This window comes from Meriones unguiculatus, chromosome 6, assembly GCF_030254825.1.
Source record: "Meriones unguiculatus strain TT.TT164.6M chromosome 6, Bangor_MerUng_6.1, whole genome shotgun sequence".
In the NCBI taxonomy this organism is placed as follows: domain Eukaryota; kingdom Metazoa; phylum Chordata; class Mammalia; order Rodentia; family Muridae; genus Meriones; species Meriones unguiculatus.
In genome coordinates this window covers 125,110,234-125,128,909 of record NC_083354.1, presented here as the reverse complement: position 1 = coordinate 125,128,909, position 18,676 = coordinate 125,110,234, and the positions used below count along the sequence as shown (strand labels likewise).

At 42.9% G+C, this 18,676-nt stretch overlaps 1 protein-coding gene across 6 annotated transcripts in view; it reads left to right on the top strand.

Annotated features, from left to right (window-relative positions):
- Esrp1 (epithelial splicing regulatory protein 1) overlaps window positions 1-18,676 on the top strand; it is a 51,501-nt gene that overhangs the window by 16,332 nt on the left and 16,493 nt on the right. For 4 of the 6 annotated variants that reach the window (XM_021657624.2, XM_021657620.2, XM_021657625.2 and 1 more), the window contains exons 5-13: window positions 2,347-2,445; window positions 2,575-2,629; window positions 4,095-4,205; window positions 4,325-4,457; window positions 4,539-4,581; window positions 7,873-8,174; window positions 9,002-9,220; window positions 11,303-11,501; window positions 15,527-15,695. In XM_021657624.2, the coding sequence (XP_021513299.1) occupies window positions 2,347-2,445; window positions 2,575-2,629; window positions 4,095-4,205; window positions 4,325-4,457; window positions 4,539-4,581; window positions 7,873-8,174; window positions 9,002-9,220; window positions 11,303-11,501; window positions 15,527-15,695 (1,330 nt within the window). The remainder of the gene's footprint in view (window positions 1-2,346; window positions 2,446-2,574; window positions 2,630-4,094; window positions 4,206-4,324; window positions 4,458-4,538; window positions 4,582-7,872; window positions 8,175-9,001; window positions 9,221-11,302; window positions 11,502-15,526; window positions 15,696-18,676) is intronic. The other 2 variants (XM_021657621.2, XM_021657622.2) reach the window with 2 other exon arrangements.

Sequence of the window (18,676 nt, the reverse complement as noted above, 5' to 3'; positions counted from 1 at the left end):
TGGCCAGATAACTGAAAATTTAGGCTCTAAAATCCATTCTTTGTTCTGGTTGTATAAATCCTTTGAGGAGCCAGTGTCAACTCTCCTGGAAACAGGCACTTTTCTCTAGGTTTTCGAAGGTGCACAGGTGTGTCGGCTCATGGAGTTTTTCACCTCCCATTTTGAGCTAGCCTCGTGCTGGTCCTTACTTGGCTGATTTTCTCCAGAATACCTAGCGAGTATTCTTGGGCTGTAAGAGTGAGTGGTCCTGGGTGACATTGGAGCTGTCGCAAACTCTTAGTTGGCCCCGGTCGTCTGTGGCCTGCGGTCACACAGCACGTGGAAACCCCATTGCCCACCTCCGCTGCCCTTCCATTGGACTGTGGGGCAGGTGCTGAGCCGGGGATAGCAGACCTGTGCAGCAGGGCTGGCTTCCATTCCTTGCTTCTTTAAAGATCCCAGAAGCCCTTCCTGACTCCCTGCTGACACAGGGCTTCTGTCCTCCCTGTGCTCTCAATTTTTTGGATTCATAAACACATAGTGGTAGCTCCTCCAGGTGGGGGCTTCTGACCCCAGTAGGCTGACATTGTCTTTCCTTAACATCTAGAACTGACCCTAATCCCTTGAAAATTTCCTCACTAGACAGCAGAAAGGCAGAGAGACAAGAGGGGTGGGCATGACCTACCATGGGAGACTGATGATTGTCCAATGACAGTTCAGATGTGTTGTTTTTTTTGTTTTGTTTTGTTTGTTTTTTTTTTTTTTTTTTTTTTTTGAGTCATAAATGTATGTCTGGTCATCATGGCACTGGAGTGTCAGAAGGTGGGAGCATGGTGTTGTTAGATATCTGCTTTGTGTGCTGGGATTTTAATCTCGGTGTTCACACAAAGCCCAGGGCCTGGGGCTTGTCATAGCTTTGGCATTTTGATAAGCTGAAGTTTAGTGGGGTTAAGTCATTTCCTGGGAACTGTCCCTACTGAGACAAGGTGGAGAATGGCTTTAAAGAGATGGAAAAGAACTATTTGTGGTATTGACTCTGATTGACTAGATTCTGAATAGTTTTGTATTCTACTTTACCCCTAAATAGTCCATAAAGGACCTTATCTTTCTTTCTTTTTTTTAATAGTTTTTAAACTTTTAAAAATATCAGATAGGTAACAGTATGCTATAAGGCATACTAAGTTCTACTAAGTATAACACAGACAGAGCCTTATTCCAGACTCTGGAGAAAAGGTGCTTTCCTACATTGTTATGTTCGAGTCCTGTTGTACTGTTACAAATGTATTCTGGACCAGCAGGTAAGGCTACTGCCAAGCCTGATGACGTGGAGCCACATGGTGGCTGAGGAAAATCACCTTCTGAAAGGTGTCCTCATTGCCACATACAGGCTGTGGCAAAAGCAGCAGCCCCACCCACTGAATGCCAGTGTTTAGAGCAAAAGACTACACACACAAATGAATAAAATACAAAAAAAGTTGTGATTTGCACATAATATAAAATGCGATTCACTCAAAAAGTATGTTGATGTGGTCAAGGAGCTTTTGGGGTTGGTCGTGGTGTGTACCTGCAGTCTCAGAACCTGCGGTGGGAGGATTGCTCCAGCCCTGGAGTTCACACAGTCTGGGCAACATAGTAATTTCACCACGTGAAAACATACATGACGCCGGGCACTGTGGCGCACCTTTAATCCCAGCACTCAGGGAGGCAGAGGCAGGTGGATCACTGAGATCGGGGCCAGCAGTCTAGCATGGCTGGGGCTACATAGAAAAGGAAACTTTATCTTGACACCACCACTCCCCCCCCCAAAAAAAAAACAACAACAAAACAAACATTCCTGGTGCTTGAATTATTTTTAAAACTTGCTGTCAAAGATCTTGGCATTTGCGTGTATCACAGTTGAAGATCTCTCCCATTGGGCTCTAGAAGTATTCCGGAAGGGAAGTTCTGAGTAAAAGCATGAAATGATGTCATTATGTTCCGAAGTGTGAATTGCAGGACCTCCTGGTTTTGACTGACAGCCCTATCTTTAGGTTACCTGGTCTTTGCCTTTATGTATGATAATGGATTCTAATTGAATTAGTTGCTTTCTTTGGTTTCTTTGGTTTCTTAAGTGCACACAGTTTTCATGCCTTTGCTATTTCCTGAGTAAACCAAAGTTTTCTTACTGGTAATGCCCAGGATAGGGCTGACTTGGCCACTTGGTACAAGAGGGCAAAGAGGGCGACATCAGGATTGAGCATGCAGTCCTGGCTGCTGAGAAACAGCCGTGCTAAAATATTTTAAGAACTTCCCTGGCTTCAAATTTATATTCTGCCTAGCGTAACTTTCCTTTACCTGTCCAAATGTTTCCTTAACTCAGCCCCACAGGTCTAAACTTTGAGAGGAACGACTCCGTCTCGCGATATGGAGCCTCTCAAGTTGAAGATATGGGGAACATAATCCTAGCAATGATCTCAGAGCCGTATAGTGAGTATCGCGTCCGTACAGTGAGTATCGTCACTGTAGTAGCTGGATTCCCGCAGCCTTGCTTCTGATCTCAGGGCACAGCTTTGCTGTGCAGTTGCCAGAATGATGACTGTGCGCTCTTGTTCTCAGATCACAGATTCTCAGACCCGGAGAGAGTAAACTACAAGTTTGAGAGTGGCACTTGGTGAGTGGCTGAGCACTATTCTTTTGAACCTTGGGTTTGTTCTTACTCAGGACATTTAAGTCTTTTTAGATTTTCCTAATTTTGTTAAACCTCTGCTTACCATCTCTTATTGTCAGGTCATCTGTTCCTTAAAAGCACGCTTACAGGTCAAGGTTAAAATTTAGTGAAGTGTTGGCATCTTTGCTCATTGACTGAGGGCATTTGCGATTCTTAATTTAGTCTTGATGTCTGTCTACCCTTTCTAAAGGAAAGGTCATGGGATTTGGAAGTTCTGGAGGGAATGGAAAGATGGTTCGTTGGTTAAGGGTGCTTACTGCTCATGCAGGGACCTGGGGTATGTGCCACAGCAGGCAGTTCACACCTGCCTGTAACTCCAGTACCAAATGCTCTCTAGCCTGTGCGTGTGGTGCGCATAAGTGGATCTTTAAAGGAGTTCTTGATGTTCATGGGGTAAGTTACATGTATGCCATCCTCTTCTACTTCATCGCAGTGGACATGTAGGGAGGTGTCTGAGTGATGTCTGTGATCATAGGTAGACGGGATTGTTGTTACTGTCATGGATTTTGTGAGATTGCCTGGCACCTGCTGATGAGTAGAAACTTGACAGCTTGGCCAGTGGAGAGACTTCAGCACTGATTTTTTTGTAGAGAAAGTGACTCATTAGGAAAAAGTCCTAGGATTACTGAAAATATGGACAGGAGACGGACAGAACATCTGAAGGTGTCAAAGTGTATAATGGGTGATTTGCAAGTGACTCACTAAGGCGTGGAGACTCCCAAGTGTTTTCATAAACACCCTGTGCTTGCTGGCACTCCTGTTTGATGAGGGGAGATACTTTATTAATAGTCTCCTGACCACATGCTTACATTCCCAATGTGGGTTAATTGTAGCTTTATTCTGATCCTTGCTGTCAAGCTGGATTTAGTGCCTAATGTGTACTCCCTTCGTGAGAAAAAAACAAAAAAAAACAAAAAAATTGAAGTCCTACCCCACCCCCGCTTGACCTCAGTGTGAGTCCTGCTCAGAGCAGGACTCTTAGTACTCAGATGGTGAGGTAGGGAGTTGTCAAATTCAAGGTCAGCCTGGGTTATTTATTGAAATGTTGTCTTCAGACAGACAGGAGCAAAACCAAGACAAAGCAAACAAGAAAACCCTTCTTTATTCTAGGTCAGGCTGCTAAGGGTACTGAGAGACTTTTGCTTCCCGTGAATTGATCTCAGATGGTTTTGATCTTACAGCAAAGATAGATCTTACAGCTGATAAATGCTTTTCTGGATGAGCTAGCTGTATTGGACCTGCATAGACCGCCATCTTTCTACAGCGACACAGCAAACTCTCTGAGCTGTCTCCAGCTCAAAGTTGGCAGTTGGCAGTGCACGTCAGTCTGATCTTAAGCGGCCTTGTTTGTAGCCAAGTGGTTTGCCTTGCACTGACTAAGCAACATGAAGTTGCGTTTCTTTCACAGCAGCAAGATGGAACTCATTGATGACAACACGGTTGTGAGGGCTCGAGGTTTACCCTGGCAGTCTTCGGACCAAGATATTGCAAGGTTCTTCAAAGGACTCAATATTGCCAAGTGGGTTTCCTTTTCTTTGTTCCACTCTGTTCCGAAGGAGTGAGTGCAGGGTTTTCTGTACTTCTGACATTTCTCCACGGTGTGTTCCCTGCCTGCCATCCCTTTTGTCTCCCTCAAAGGGGCGGCGCAGCACTGTGTCTGAACGCTCAGGGACGGAGGAATGGGGAAGCTCTGGTCAGATTCGTGAGTGAGGAGCACAGAGACCTAGCGCTCCAGAGGCACAAGCATCACATGGGGACCCGGTACATTGAGGTGTGTGCCCCCCGCCAGACATACTGGACCTCGCCACGATAGGCGTTTTAAAACTGTTTTAACGTCTCTTTATTTTCTTAGGTTTACAAAGCTACAGGTGAAGATTTTCTTAAAATTGCTGGAGGTGAGTTCCTTTTATGTAGTAGATTTCATTGATAACCAGAAGTTTTGCATGCACACTGAGTAGATTCTTGGGACCGAAAATGGTTCTTTCCTAGTAAAACATGAGGGTTGGTTTATAAATAGGGAGAAGAAACTTCCAGTCCTGCTGGTGAATTTAATGTACTGAAACATTTACCCTAAGGCCTGAGCCAATCTACTCTGGCTAAGTAGCCATTAAGAATGAGACCATATAAAGGTGGAAGGTCATACACAGTCTCATAAAGAGGAGAGGGTAGTTCTGGAAAGAAATGCAGCTGAATTGTTGGAAACGGCCACCTGCAGTCCCTGAGGCTATTCCAAATCTACTTCTAGATTTTCTCTGAATTTTTGAACTCACCAGTGCCTAGGACCATGGTAGTTTCTTGTATTTGGGGGGATAGTTTTATTGATTCAGTTCTCTCCTTCCACCTCTATTTGGGTTCTAAGGATAGAACTTAAAATGTCTGGCTTGCACTACAGGTGCCACTCACTGAGCTGTCTTACAGCCCCAGTCTATTTCCAGGGATTTATGAATATGAATAGAGGAGGAAAAAGATTTAAAACTTTAGGTTTCCAGTTTTCCTTACTTGGAATGTAGTATATATAATAAGTTTTAGAATGCATTTTAATTCACATATATAACTTTTTTGTTGATATTTTCCCCAGGATATTGGGTCACAACTTTGAAACCGAAGATGCACAAAATAATAACTTTGTTTCATTGATTATTTGTTTTAAAGATTTAAAATAAAAATTTAAAATTTTATATGTATGAGTGTTTTGCCTGCATGTGTATGCACCGTGCCTGTGCTCGGTGCCTAGGAAGGCCAGAGGGCATTGGATCCCCTGGAACTGGAGTTGTAGACAGGTGTGAGCTTACCTATTGGGTGCTGGGACCTGAACTCAGGTCCTCTGGAAGGTCAGCCAGTGCTCATAACAACTGAGCCACTGATCCAGCCCTGGTTGGATTTTTGAGACGGTTTTAGTTATGGCCCAGGCTGACCTGGAACTTGTTATGTAGACCAAGCTGGCCCTGATCTCCAGAGGTTTCCCTTGCCTCAGCCTTGCAGTGCTTGCATTAGTAATAAGCATGAGCCATGAAGCTGGCTGGCTTTTTTTTTTAATATTTTTATTTATTTTTAGTTTTGTGTACGAATGTTTTGTCTGCATGTGTATCTGTTTGCCACATGCGTGCCTGGTGCTGATGGAAGTCAGAAGAGGGCATCGGATCCCTGGAGCTGGAATTGCAGGCAGTTGTGAGGCACTGTGTAGGAGCTAGTAATCAAACCTTAGCTCTCTGCAGGAGCAGCCAGTGTTCTTAAGCGCTAGCCATCTCTCTAACCCTTATTATTTTATTTTTTTAGTGGTAGGCTTTAGACATCTATTTTCTAAGCTTCTGTTGTTCTACGTATGTGGTTTTAAAACTTTATTTCTTGGGAGGGTGGGATTGGGAAGAGACAAAGGAGGGGCTCACAGCTGGGATACAAAGTGAATAAATTATAATAAATAATAATAATAATAAGTTAAAAAAAACCCTTTATTTCTTTTAATACACTCTGAACATCTCATGTTAAATTTCCTTAATTATATTTATTTTATACGTGTTTTTCTATACCATGTATTTATACATTCCTACTGAATTCCTAGAGCTTATTTTTAACTATGTTGTGAAATTTTCTGTTAGTGTGTGCTGTTCTTCAGGATGGAGCCTTCTGAAAGTAGGAGGACTGAGTCTAAGAATTGAAGCCTTTTTAATAAATTTTTGGCAAGATGCCAGATTATACTAGGGTAACTTTTATTTAAATACCAAGTTTTCTGTGTAATATAGCACTGGTCCATCTTTTCAATTTTCAAACTCGTACAAAAGTATTCTTTTACTCCAATTTTTCTAGTATGTTTCTTTTCTGCCACTTTCTTTAGCAAAGTCCTATGGCTTCAAAGGTTAGGCTTTGCTTTTTACTTGAAATTTCTGAAGTCTTGCAGCAGTATTTGGTGTATTGGTTAGGGAATAGCTGAGGACTTGGAGTTGCTGGGGTCTTCCTGCATCCTGGGCTTTGATGGTAAACACATTGCAAACTGAAGACAAGTTAGCTGGATTTCATTGTATGTGCTTTGCATGATAAGCTTCCTTAGGAGAAAGTGGTAACTAGTCTTTAGTGCTAGTTACATGGCAGTGCTGTGGTTTGGGCAGAATGTTGGTAAATATTGCAACTGTGCATACATATTTTCATTATTCTCTACAAATTTTTTTTTTTAAGATTGATTGATTTTATGTAGGTGAGTACTCTATCTGTACAAACACCTGCTGCCAGAAGAGGGCTTCAGATCCCTGTATAGATGGTAGTGAGCCACCATGTGATTGCTGTGACTTGAACTCAGGACTCCAAGAAGAGCCGGACAGTGCTCTTAACCGCAGAGCCATCTCTCCAGCCCCTACAAAAATTTCTTAATTAAAGGCAGTGAAGAAATTATAACCACAATATATTTTATTAACCTAATTCATTCTTATAGCTTATGAAGTAGTTAGTGTAGCAGATGTGGAAACTAAGGCGTGGATGTTAGACTTGAATGCCCTAGTGGACAGGATAGCTAAGATGAGACCTAGGCATCCTGGAGCCACAGCATGTGCCTTTTGTTATTGTTGTGTGGTTGGACATTGAACTCAAAGCCATTTTCATTAGGCAAAGCCTACCGAGGACCCATGTGTGCTATGAAGACTTTAGTTCTCTCTGAGGAAAGCAGGCGCTACTCTGTGGTTTGTCTGACCAGCTTCATAGCTTAAGAGGGGTGGTTTAGAATACTGCAAGATTTCGTGGTAATTTATTTAACTCCATTTCAGTAAGCACATTTCACAGAGTTTTTCCTTAAAATTATCTTCACACTCCAACTCCGGACTTAAAAAAGTAAAGAGAATGGCCTCGGGTACCTCCATGCCAGTTTAAAAAATATTTTTATTTCTTTCTTATGTCTATGTAATTTCTGTTTAGAAAGTATTATTTAATACTATGTGCCACAGCTTAATACTAAAGTCCTATGGGAAGTTTCAGATTTTTCAGGAAGAAGCCTCTCAGTCCTAGGATATTCTCATTATGAATCCGGTAGTGGTGTGGATCTTAACTATAAATTCCAAACTTTGCTAGAAGGGCCTGGGATGTCGCTGAGTGGTTAGCGTACTTGTCAGGGCAAGGTCCTGGGCTTGTTTCCCAGCACCATACACACTGCCAGGAATTTTGTCATTTTAAATCTGGTAATGTTCTCCGTTTGTTTTCTCTAGGGACATCCAATGAGGTGGCTCAGTTTCTCTCCAAGGAAAACCAAGTCATCGTCCGCATGCGGGGGCTCCCGTTCACGGCCACGGCCGAGGAGGTGGTGGCCTTCTTTGGACAGCACTGCCCCATCACTGGGGGCAAGGAAGGCATCCTGTTTGTCACTTATCCCGACGGGAGGCCAACAGGAGATGCATTTGTGCTCTTTGCGTGTGAGGAGTATGCGCAGAATGCCCTGAGGAAGCACAAGGACGTGTTGGGTAAAAGATACATCGAGCTCTTCAGGAGCACGGCGGCCGAGGTCCAGCAGGTCCGTCCTAGAGCATTAACGCTTTTCTTTTATTAAATTGTGGTGTGTATTCATGTGTTAAATGCCTCCTAGACAGAAGTTTCACAGACGTAAGAGAGAAATGAATCGAAAGCAATTTAAAACTGGCATGGAGGAACCTGAGGCCATTCTCTTTATTTTTTTTAAGTCCAGAGTTGGAACGGGAAGATAATATTAAGGGAAAACTCTGTGAAATGGAGTTGAATAAATTATCACAAAAGTCCATATTTTACAGTATGCCCTAGATTTTTAAATATATTTACCCAGATAGTACCGCCTGATAAGTGTACTGTATTTTAGTATGTGCCTAGATTTCTTTTATTGTATTTTTTTTATTTTTTAAAGACAGTGTCTCACTTTGTAGCCCTGGCTGGTCTAAGACGCACTGTATAGAGCAGATAGACCAGCCTTAAGCTAACGGGCCCTTTCTGAGGGCTGGGATTGCAGGCATGTGCCACCATGCCTCATATATTGGACAGAAATAAATGTCATACTTTCTGGGAGGAAATGCATGGATCCTCTGTCAGTCAGGGCCTCTTAAACTTCTTGCACTTACGAGTCCCCTAAAGGATCCCCCAGAGAAATCGAGTCATATTTTTAATAGTTTTGTGGTGTGGCCATGATTATAGCCCAACCCTTCTATATCCCTGAGGATTTAGCTCAGGGCCTCCTGAATGCTCAGATGCACTCTGCAGCTTACACACATACCCTAGAGTTTGCATTTTTAGCAGAATTTCTTGGTGGTGGTTTGTAGGACAGCAGAGGAGCAGCAAGACCCTTGAGTCTCTTGTGTTCTGCCTTGTGTACAGGTGCTGAATCGGTTCTCCTCAGCCCCTCTGATTCCACTTCCGACCCCTCCCATTATCCCGGTACTACCTCAGCAGTTTGTGCCCCCCACCAATGTAAGAGACTGCATCCGTCTCCGAGGTCTTCCCTATGCTGCCACTGTAGAGGACATCCTGGAGTTCCTGGGGGAGTTCTCCACAGACATCCGCACGCATGGGGTTCACATGGTATTGAATCACCAGGTAAGGCGGTTTTTGATTGGAAAGGTGTGTTTGGAAGAGTACAATTATCCTGAGTCTTACATTGTCCTTAAGAAAAGATTCAGCTGTAAGAATAAGAAATCTTGAGGATATACTCCAAAAAATTAGCCCACTGTATTGGTGTAGTAGTTGAAATTCAGCTCTGCTTATTTCATCACAGAAATCTGTCCCTTTATCAGCAACATCAGATAGGAGCCAAATGTATTATGAGTGTATACAGCATTTTCCTGTTGTAGCTACTGAACTGTGCAACTCTGCTGTTTTGGTGTGAGAGTGGTCCCAGGCCAAACATAAGCAAAGACCCATTGCAGATGACTGACTTGGGATTCTCTTTAGACGTGCGTCAGGCGTCCACTGTCATGCAGTAGAATGAGGGCCCAGAGTGCTGCAGTCTGTGGCAGTGTGTGGATCTTAGTGCCAGCTGTATCAAAGCATAACTACAAAGGTTTTCTATCGGAGACTGACTGAATTCTTTCTGTATGCCAGGAAGTATTTACTTGCTTGGTGCCACTTGAGTTTTGGGTAAACAAAATTAATCCTATTGGGTGCTGGACAGTTGACTAGTATTTTGTGCTGTCTTAAGTAAGACAGACTTATAAGTAATCACAGGCCATGTAGCACTAGTTTTAAAAGTTCAGAACTCTGTTAAAAGCAAAGGATTTAATTTGAGAAAGGAAGCCTTTTATTCAGAGTATTAAGGATTGAACACAGGCTTTTAATGGAAATACTAATTTTTTTCTGACTACTAATTTCCCACTTCACACTAGGAGGACTGTTTACTTATAACTATCTTCCCACTTACGAGAAGGTGCATGGTATTAGGCACGTGTAGTCCCAACCTCCTGAGCCCTTGCACACCAGCACGTGTCAGATTAACATTTTTGTCTCTGTAAGCTACACACTGTGTTACTCTAACAATGCATAGCTCATGCTGCAGGTCAAAGTCCTTTGAAACACAATTCACCACAAGCCAGCCTCACTAGGGGAATTATTTCTTTCAAGTCACCATTTTCTAATAACCTTGGGACCATTACCCTTTGATTAACAACAGTAGACAGATTTGCCTTTCATTTGACCTCCATGACCTGGAGAAAAAAAATGCTTCTTTGATGATGGCCAAGCTCTTATCTACCTGGAAGATATTAGGTTTTCATCTTGGACTGGGTTTGTTGCTAATTTCCCTGGTATGGTGACTGTTATGGTAACTTGCATGGTAATAATTTGTAAGGTGGTACAATATAAATATTCCCTAGGGTACTTGAAGAACTAACTTAAAATAGTCCTATAAACTAGTTGTCTTTTCTCCGCCAGTGCTGCTCATGTAAAAATATAGTACCAAGGAGTTCTAGTTGTTTGCAGCACAAACACAGAGACTTGCTTTTCAAGAGGGCAATTTCAGCTAACAAAACAAAACAGCCTGTCTTTGCATACTCACTTGAGCAGTGTATGGGGAAGGAGTGAGGCTGTGGAGAAGAACGGCTTCCCAGCATGGCAAGGGGCATCTAGCCCCTGGTGCCATTCCTTGAAGCTCCTGTTGCTTACTCTCAAGACACCTTCCAACCCAGGCTTCGTGGGGTGAGGGGCAAGCTAAAGGGACGTGGCAGGTCAGAGAGGAACCTCCTGACAGCCGGAGGACAACGTGGGCTTGCTTAGTTCCTGTAGGAGGATATGTTACTAGCTTTTCTCATCAGATGATATTTAATTAGATTTTTCAGGAGAAAAAAAAAATCCAATATATAATCCTGTATTTTGGAGCTGGAGTCACAACGAGACTTTTTAGAGTCCTGTAAATTTAATACTAACTTAGTAGAAACCTAGAAGTATTGCTTTCAACCGTGATCTCTCAGAACGTTTTATCCAGGATTTTTGTGGGTCAACTCTGGTGATTAGGGAACGAAACCCAAGTCAGACTTGAGTAGATCACACTGTCACCCAGATTTTGTGGCTAACCATGTCTTGTACTATGGGTGATTGTCACTTTGCCTGCTTTGTAAGCAACCATTGATTTCCTTGTTGAAGGAGACAGTCTCCTTTTGTTTCTATTCTTCCCCCCCGCACACTCAGGGACGCCCATCAGGAGATGCCTTTATCCAGATGAAGTCTGCAGACAGAGCATTCATGGCTGCGCAGAAGTATCATAAAAAAACCATGAAGGACAGATATGTTGAAGTCTTTCAGTGTTCAGCTGAGGAGATGAGCTTTGTGTTAATGGGGGGAACTTTAAATCGAAATGGCTTATCCCCACCGCCATGTAAGTTACCATGTAAGTTTTTCTTGGGTCTTGGCGCTCTTCTACGCTGTACGCTGGTAGGTGCTGAAGCTGCTCGCGTCACTTTCTTGCCCTTGGTTCTCTCTCAGGCAGGTGAGGTGGTTACATAAGGCTTTTCCATCTGAAATCACTAGTTTCTGATAATCATTTAAGACCTTGGTTGTGGACACCCATAATTAGAGATGCTACAAATACCTCCTTTCAAATCACACTCTTGCTTTTCCAGTGATAAGCACTTGGGGTCTGAAGCTTTAGTGTGCTCCAGATAAGCACTGACTCTGGGAGGCCACCTGGCTCTGTACATAACTTAATACACATTTGAAGGCAAAGCGTGCCTCCGGCTTCATCCTCTCCTTTCTGCCTTTTACTTATTTATTTATTTATTTTTTTATTCATTCTTCTTTTACATAGTAAACTTTTAAGAAGGATGATTTGATGTCCATTTTGGATTCTTAACTTTTTTTTTTTTTTTTTTGAGTATCAAATGCGTCTTTAAAACGATAACCCGGAGAGCATTCCTTTTGCCATCCAGGATCTCTGGAATGAGCAACTAAGTGAATTACATTTATGCATAAATGCGTAAATTTAGCCAATGTCTGATTGGATCACAGGGTCAGTGCTTAATTCCAAGCTGTGCTCTTGCTCATTGGCAACTGGGTGCCAGGTGTCTGGGATCCAGTTTGAGAGGAATAAGCCCCGTAGTCTGGAAGCCAAGTTCTAGTTAATGAGTAAGGAACATTTGGAAAGCTGATGTTAAAACATGAGCCTTTTTAGTGCAGTTTTTTTACCTTTAGATAGGCATATCTTGTAGGTGTGTTGGGTGTGTTTAAAGAACTTGGGATCCAGTTTAAAGATAAGTCCACTGGAAAAGTCCACTGGGTTGATTTGCCTGATTCTATGAAAGTGGGCAGTTTTAGACATTGAGTTTTATTTTGAGGCAAAGGGGTTATTAGATCAGTTGTTTAATAAAGTACTATTTGTAGAGTGGTGGGGCTTAATCCTTTTTTTACGGTTGGAATTCCTGAACTCTAATATTCCATTTACCTGCTGCTTGCTGTTGGTGAATATCTAATTGTTATTTTTAACAAGTATAAGGTTGTAGAAATTTATGATTGAGTGTAAAAAAAAATACTTTAGGATAATTCTCAAATGTTTTCTGTCAGTAAATCAGCGTTTGATGTCACCGTCCATCAACCCTCATGAAACAAAGGAGTTTCTCCATGTTTTTTTGGTTTAGTGTATTATAGACTCCCTTCATTTACTCCCTCCCCTTCACAAGCTCTAAGAAAGCAGAATATGTTTTCTCTCAAGTTTTGAGGCAGAGTTTTATTGTATCCCAGGCTGGCCTGGAGTTCAGTATGTAGTCCATCCTGAGCCTGGACCTGAATGATGTCCTCATCCTCCTGAGTACTAGGGCTATAGGTTTGAGCCACAAGTCTCACTCGGCAGAGGAGGAATTTTAAATCCGTATTTTATGTATGTAAAATTATGTTTCTGAAGACCTAGTCTTTAAAAACAGTTTTTAAAGAATATATTATACTGTGTCATTGGTTACTTTAATACTTCCAAAAGATGAAGACAGGATTATTTGCCAAATATTTGATCATGTGTCTGTTTAGCAGAGGAGACAATTTCTTTAAAAATCAGAAGTTCGGTGTTGGTGCGCTTGCCTTCTGCCTGTTGTGCCCCCCTTTAGGTGGCGGCCTGATCATACCACACACAAGCCTCGAAGACCTGCCTTACTTTTGTCCAATCTCAAAGACTTGAACAGATTTAAATAGTGATGGGGCTGGCATCTCCCACTGAAGACTTGCTTGAGGGAACTGGCGACAGATGCTGAAATAGTCTTAATGTACACTGCACTGTGCTACCTAATTCACCAGGAAGTCAACTTAAGCTGGGCGTGGTGGTGCACACCATCCATGCCAGCAAGGAGGCACAGGCGGATAGGAGTTGAAGGCCCGCCTGGTCCACATGGCTAGTTCCAGGGCAGTTCGGGCTCCAGCGAAAGAAACTCCTCATTTTCACAGTCAGCTTTATTTTGGCCTGTGGACGGCAGCCGGTTTCTTTTTAGGAAAATGAGAGGCAGCCGCGCATCTACCTGACCAATGTCCAGTCCTCCCAGCTCTTGTCGTTTCATCTTACTTTCTTTGTTTTGAAGCATAACATACACATACACATATACATATTTTTCTCTCTCTCTTTTTGTATTGCTACAGATTAAATTCAGGGTCCTGATTTTGCTAGACAAGTGCAGAACCGCTGAGCTATAGTCTCAACACCTACATTTGTCTTAATGGCATGTAATAATACTTATGAGTGACTTGATTTTGCAAGCAGATTATGAGCACGTGCTACATAGTTTTATGTCGTGCTTAAGATCTGGGGTTTTCAGTGTGTGGTGCTGAGGCCTGAACCCAGAACCGTCCCGTGCTCCAGCACTGAGCCAGCCACATGCCCAGTCGTCTCTATTGAAGGGGCCGTTTTCTGTGAATTTTGAAGGCCAGTCAGTGTAATTGAAAAGTTTATCAGAGTTTTCAGTGACATGAAAGAGACCCCACAGTCAGGTGTCACTGTACACACCAGAATCCCAGCACTGGGGAGACTGAGGCAAGAGTGTTATGGTTTGAAGCCAGCCTGGGCTATAAGAGGAAACTCTTCAGTGTAGCATGCTTAACTAACATGCACAGAGCCCTGGGCTGGGGCATGGCGCTGTAACAGAAAATATGTATGTGCATACTCGGTGTATGTGTTAGACCAGAACCCCGTGGTGGAAACTGCTTACCTCATTCTTCACAGTGCTGGACAGACTTCCGAGAACAAAGGCAGCCAGACAGGAAAATTGCCCTTTGGGTCTCTGCAACTTACAGAATCTAATGGATTCTGTGGACGCTGCTTAAAGTCAGTGGTCCCAGATTCTGTCAGCTTCATTCTCCCTCTCCATCTGATGCATATGCTCCAACTAGTGCATTCATGCTACTTGTGAAATCTGGTGACCACCAGCAGCTCCAGTCTAAGAGAATTTCTGACCAAGGAAAATGCAGGCTATCTAGAAGATAAAGCTTTCTCTCCTTCCTTCCATGGTGCTAGAGATCGACCCCTGGGCCTCACTCAGGCTATGCATGTGCTCTGCCCCTTAGCTGTACCCTCAGCCCCTAGATTTATTAATGAAAATTTGAGCCACTTTTTTGTATATGTGAGGTTTGGTTTGTTTTGGTTTTGTTTAGTTTTTGAGGCAGGCTTTCTCACTGTGTAGCTCTGGTGGCTGGCCTGGAACTTGTTACACAGACTAAGTTGGCTTTGGAGTCCTGAAGATAATGTCTGCCTCTTGAGTGCTGGCGGTGTAGAGATACGCACCACCTTGTCCAGCTAAGCCAGCTTTTTATCAGCTGGTTTGGGGAAAGACTTATATATCTGTTTCTCTGGAACCGTTTCCTGGTTGGACTTTTTTTTATAGGTCTGAAGGTGTAGACTAGCTTCAAAGTCTGTCTTTTGGATTGCCTGTAGGTGAGCATAATGTGGAGTTCATCTATTCCCTATTGCTCCCTGGGAAGCAATTCCTGCAACACACAGGTGCTTTAGCATAATGCATGCTACAGCGTTTTTTCCTAATCTTCTGATTTCATGCTAAAGGGTAGAAAACATCCATATAATCAAAACAGAGTTGCTTGGATGTAAGGAACTGTGGTGGCCTTTCCCTTTAAATGTAGAGTTGACGCCAGGGTGATGGCTCACCAGTGAGGAGCATTTCTTGTTCTTGTAGAGGACCTGGTTTCAGTTCCCAGCACCCACGTGGTAGCTCACTATTTTTAACTAAAGGACTAGGATTTCTAACACGGTCTTCCGCCTTCTAAGGGTTGTTGCATGCACTTAGTGCACACACACACACACACACACACACACACACACACAAGTTATCTTTACGAAATACCTAGGTGGCAGAGGAACTAGAGCTTGAGTGCTAATATCAGTGTCAGCTGTTACGGACTGTGTCTCAGAGTCTCTCTCTGCTTGTGTAGGCCTGTCTCCTCCCTCCTACACGTTCCCAGCTCCTGCAGCAGTGATTCCTACCGAAGCTGCCATTTATCAGCCTTCTCTGCTCTTGAATCCACGGGCACTGCAGCCCTCCGCTGCGTACTACCCAGCAGGCACTCAGCTCTTCATGAACTACACCGCTTACTACCCAAGGTAAGGTTAAACAGGAAGTGACAACAAGGGAAACAAAGGACTCCTTTGATCACTGCCTGAACTCACAAAAGGGTATTGTCTGTCTTGTTGAAGGTTAAGCACAGGCACAGCAGACCGCAGCTTCTGGCTGTATCTCTGACCAAATAGGTTGTTTTAAGACAACTGGAAAAGGTTTGTTCGTTCGTTCGTTTTGCTGTTTGTGACTAGCATAGTCTTTCGATTGCACATGAATTCAACTCTCCCCTTTCCACCTTTTATTGGAGTGCAAGTAGGTACCTTTTTTTTCCCTTATGATCAGATGGTAACAACATGGAGATGAATCACAGAACAGAATAATTCATAGTAGGAACAATTGTATTATTTTTAGCTTGAATGTCAGCCCATAATAAATATAATTGCTTTAAAATTTTCAAGACTTTTATTCCTTGTTCCTTAAATACTTACTATAAACAAATCCAGAATGGACTTATTCAGTCCTTTTCTAGGCTCCACACATTTTTGTCTTTGCTTTATTTTGGTTGCAGTTAGTTTCTGGGAGGTCGCATTGTGTAATGGAAAGAAGATACGTTCAGGAGTTGGGAGCATTATCTTAATGTTGGTCCTTTTTGTTCATTTGCTTGTTTTTCCTTCATCTTTTTTTACCCCTTCCATTTTTTAAGGACAGGGTCTCACTTTACATCCTTTTCTGTCTACATTGGCACATTGGTGTTAATCCTCTTGCTTTTGCCTCCCAAGTATTGGAATTAAAGATGTGTGCTACCGTGCCTAACCTATATCTCTTTAAAATTACATCTGTCTGTGTGTGTGTGTTTATGTTTATATGTGCATGCTGGTTCTCATGTCAGGCTGCACATGAGAAAGTTAGAACAGCTTGGAGACTTGCCTGTGTAGGTCCTACAGATGGAACACAATTTGTCTTGGATCTCATAAAATTATGCAATTTTAGATTTTGGAGTCCGGTTCATAGCTCTGCCTAAGATTTTAACTTGGAGTTAAAAGGAACAATTCTAATTCTCAGTTTTAAAAAGTTTTCAGTACCTTTGTTTATCCAGCAGTCAGTTTTCTTTGTTCACATAAAACTTCACTTTTATAAAGATACTTTACAAAAACAAAATTGTTCACAGCCAGCTTTATTTTTTGACCCTATGATTCTTAAGACGGAGATTTTTGAGGATATTATACAAATTTGTCAGTGAGGCTTTTGATGAATGGCCTACCGTTAACTTGTTCCATCCTTGCTGTTCAGTTGCTGTTTCCTGTTCCAGAATGTTAGGTCAGCAGACTGTTAGGGTCGGAGAGTAGTGTTGGCTAATCACGCTTGTGGTGAGATTGGCAAACATTTGTGCTGGTGAAGATACTGAGGAGTAAGAATAGGAATAAAGCCGTGCTGGTGTCTAGGTAGTTGTCATTCAGCAAGGCTCAGAGAGGGCTGGGGTGGGGTGGGGTGAGGTGTCATTGTGAAGTGTTTACCTGTGTGCATAAGGCAGCGAATGGGACGGTGTACTTGCCTAGTATCGAGGTCGGCTGGCCTGACTGTAAACGCTTGTTGTTGGTGGGCTCTTGTATGAGGACTTTTTTTTCCCCTCCTCTTTATGTGGAAGAATGTTAATTCAGAACATGGCTGCTTTGGCAAGAGATCACATCCAAAGACCCTCTAGGTCTGGTGTAATCCTGTTGGAATACAAATATACCTTTAATCCAGGAGAGACAGAAGCAAGCAGATCTGAGTTCAAGGCTAGCCTGGTATAGAGCAAGGGAGAAGCCAGCAGATCTGAGTTCAAGGCCAGCCTGGCATAGAGCAAGCATCAGGTAAAGAAAGCAAGTTTTAGGTACATGCCTTTAATCCCAAACAGTGAAGGTGAAGACAGTTTGTAGAAGGAAGCACCCATGTTTGAAAGTCTAATTAGTTGGCAGAAAAGAGTTGATAGGATGCACCCAGTTCTCATCAGAAGAGAGAGGTAAGGGAAGCTCCTTAAGGAGCAATACTTATAGGGAGGAGGCAGTTTTACCAGGACAGTAATGAGTTACGGTTAGCCTGGCATTTCTAACACTGTTTTCCAAAAACTGATATTCTGAGGAATGGCTCAGTGGATAAGGATTTGCTGTTGCACCTGACAACCTGAGTTGTTCTCTGGGCCTCATGGTGGATGGAAAGAGAGAACTGACTCCCCCACGTTGACATACACGTGTGTTGTGGTGTGTGTAGTTGCACATGTGCAGACCCTCACAAAAACAAATACACACTCTTCTTAGTCATTTCTTTATTACGTATACAATGTCCTGTCTGTGGCTACACCTGCACATCTAAAGTGGCCAGCAGACTTTATTAGAGATGGTTGTGAGCCCCTGCCTTTTATTTTTAAAGATTTATTATGTATACAGTGTTCTGCCTGCACGCCAGAAGAGAGCACCAGATCTCATTATAGATGGTGGTGACTCATTATGTGGGTGCTGGGAATTGAACTCAGGACCTCTGGAAGTGCTTTCAACCTCTGAGCCATCTCTCCAGCCCATACATATGTATTAAATAAATGTTTTTGAGAGAGAAAAGAAAAGCCCTCAAATCATGACTGTTGCCAAACCATGACTGTACTTAGTTTTAGAAAGTTATTTTGTAGAGCTATTGTTAACATCATTCTGTAATAATTGATCAAAAGCAGACTACATGAGGCCTGCTGATAAACAGTGTGCTTATTCTTTTTTCCTTCTTCCCCAGAAGCAGGGTTTCTCTGTGTAGCCCTGGCTGTCCTGGGGCTCGCTCTATAGACCAGGCTGGCCTCGGACTCAGAGATGTACCTGCCCCTGCCTCCCGAGTGCTGGGATCAGATGTGCGCCATCACTGCCAGGCTGGTTCTTTGTGTTTTTTAGTCTCCTGCAATGCATCTTGATTGTAGTCACCCCCGCTCTCTCCCACCTCTTCTCAGATCTACTCCCACCTCCACCCGCTGCCAACTTCTCATTTTGTTTTTACTTTTAATAAC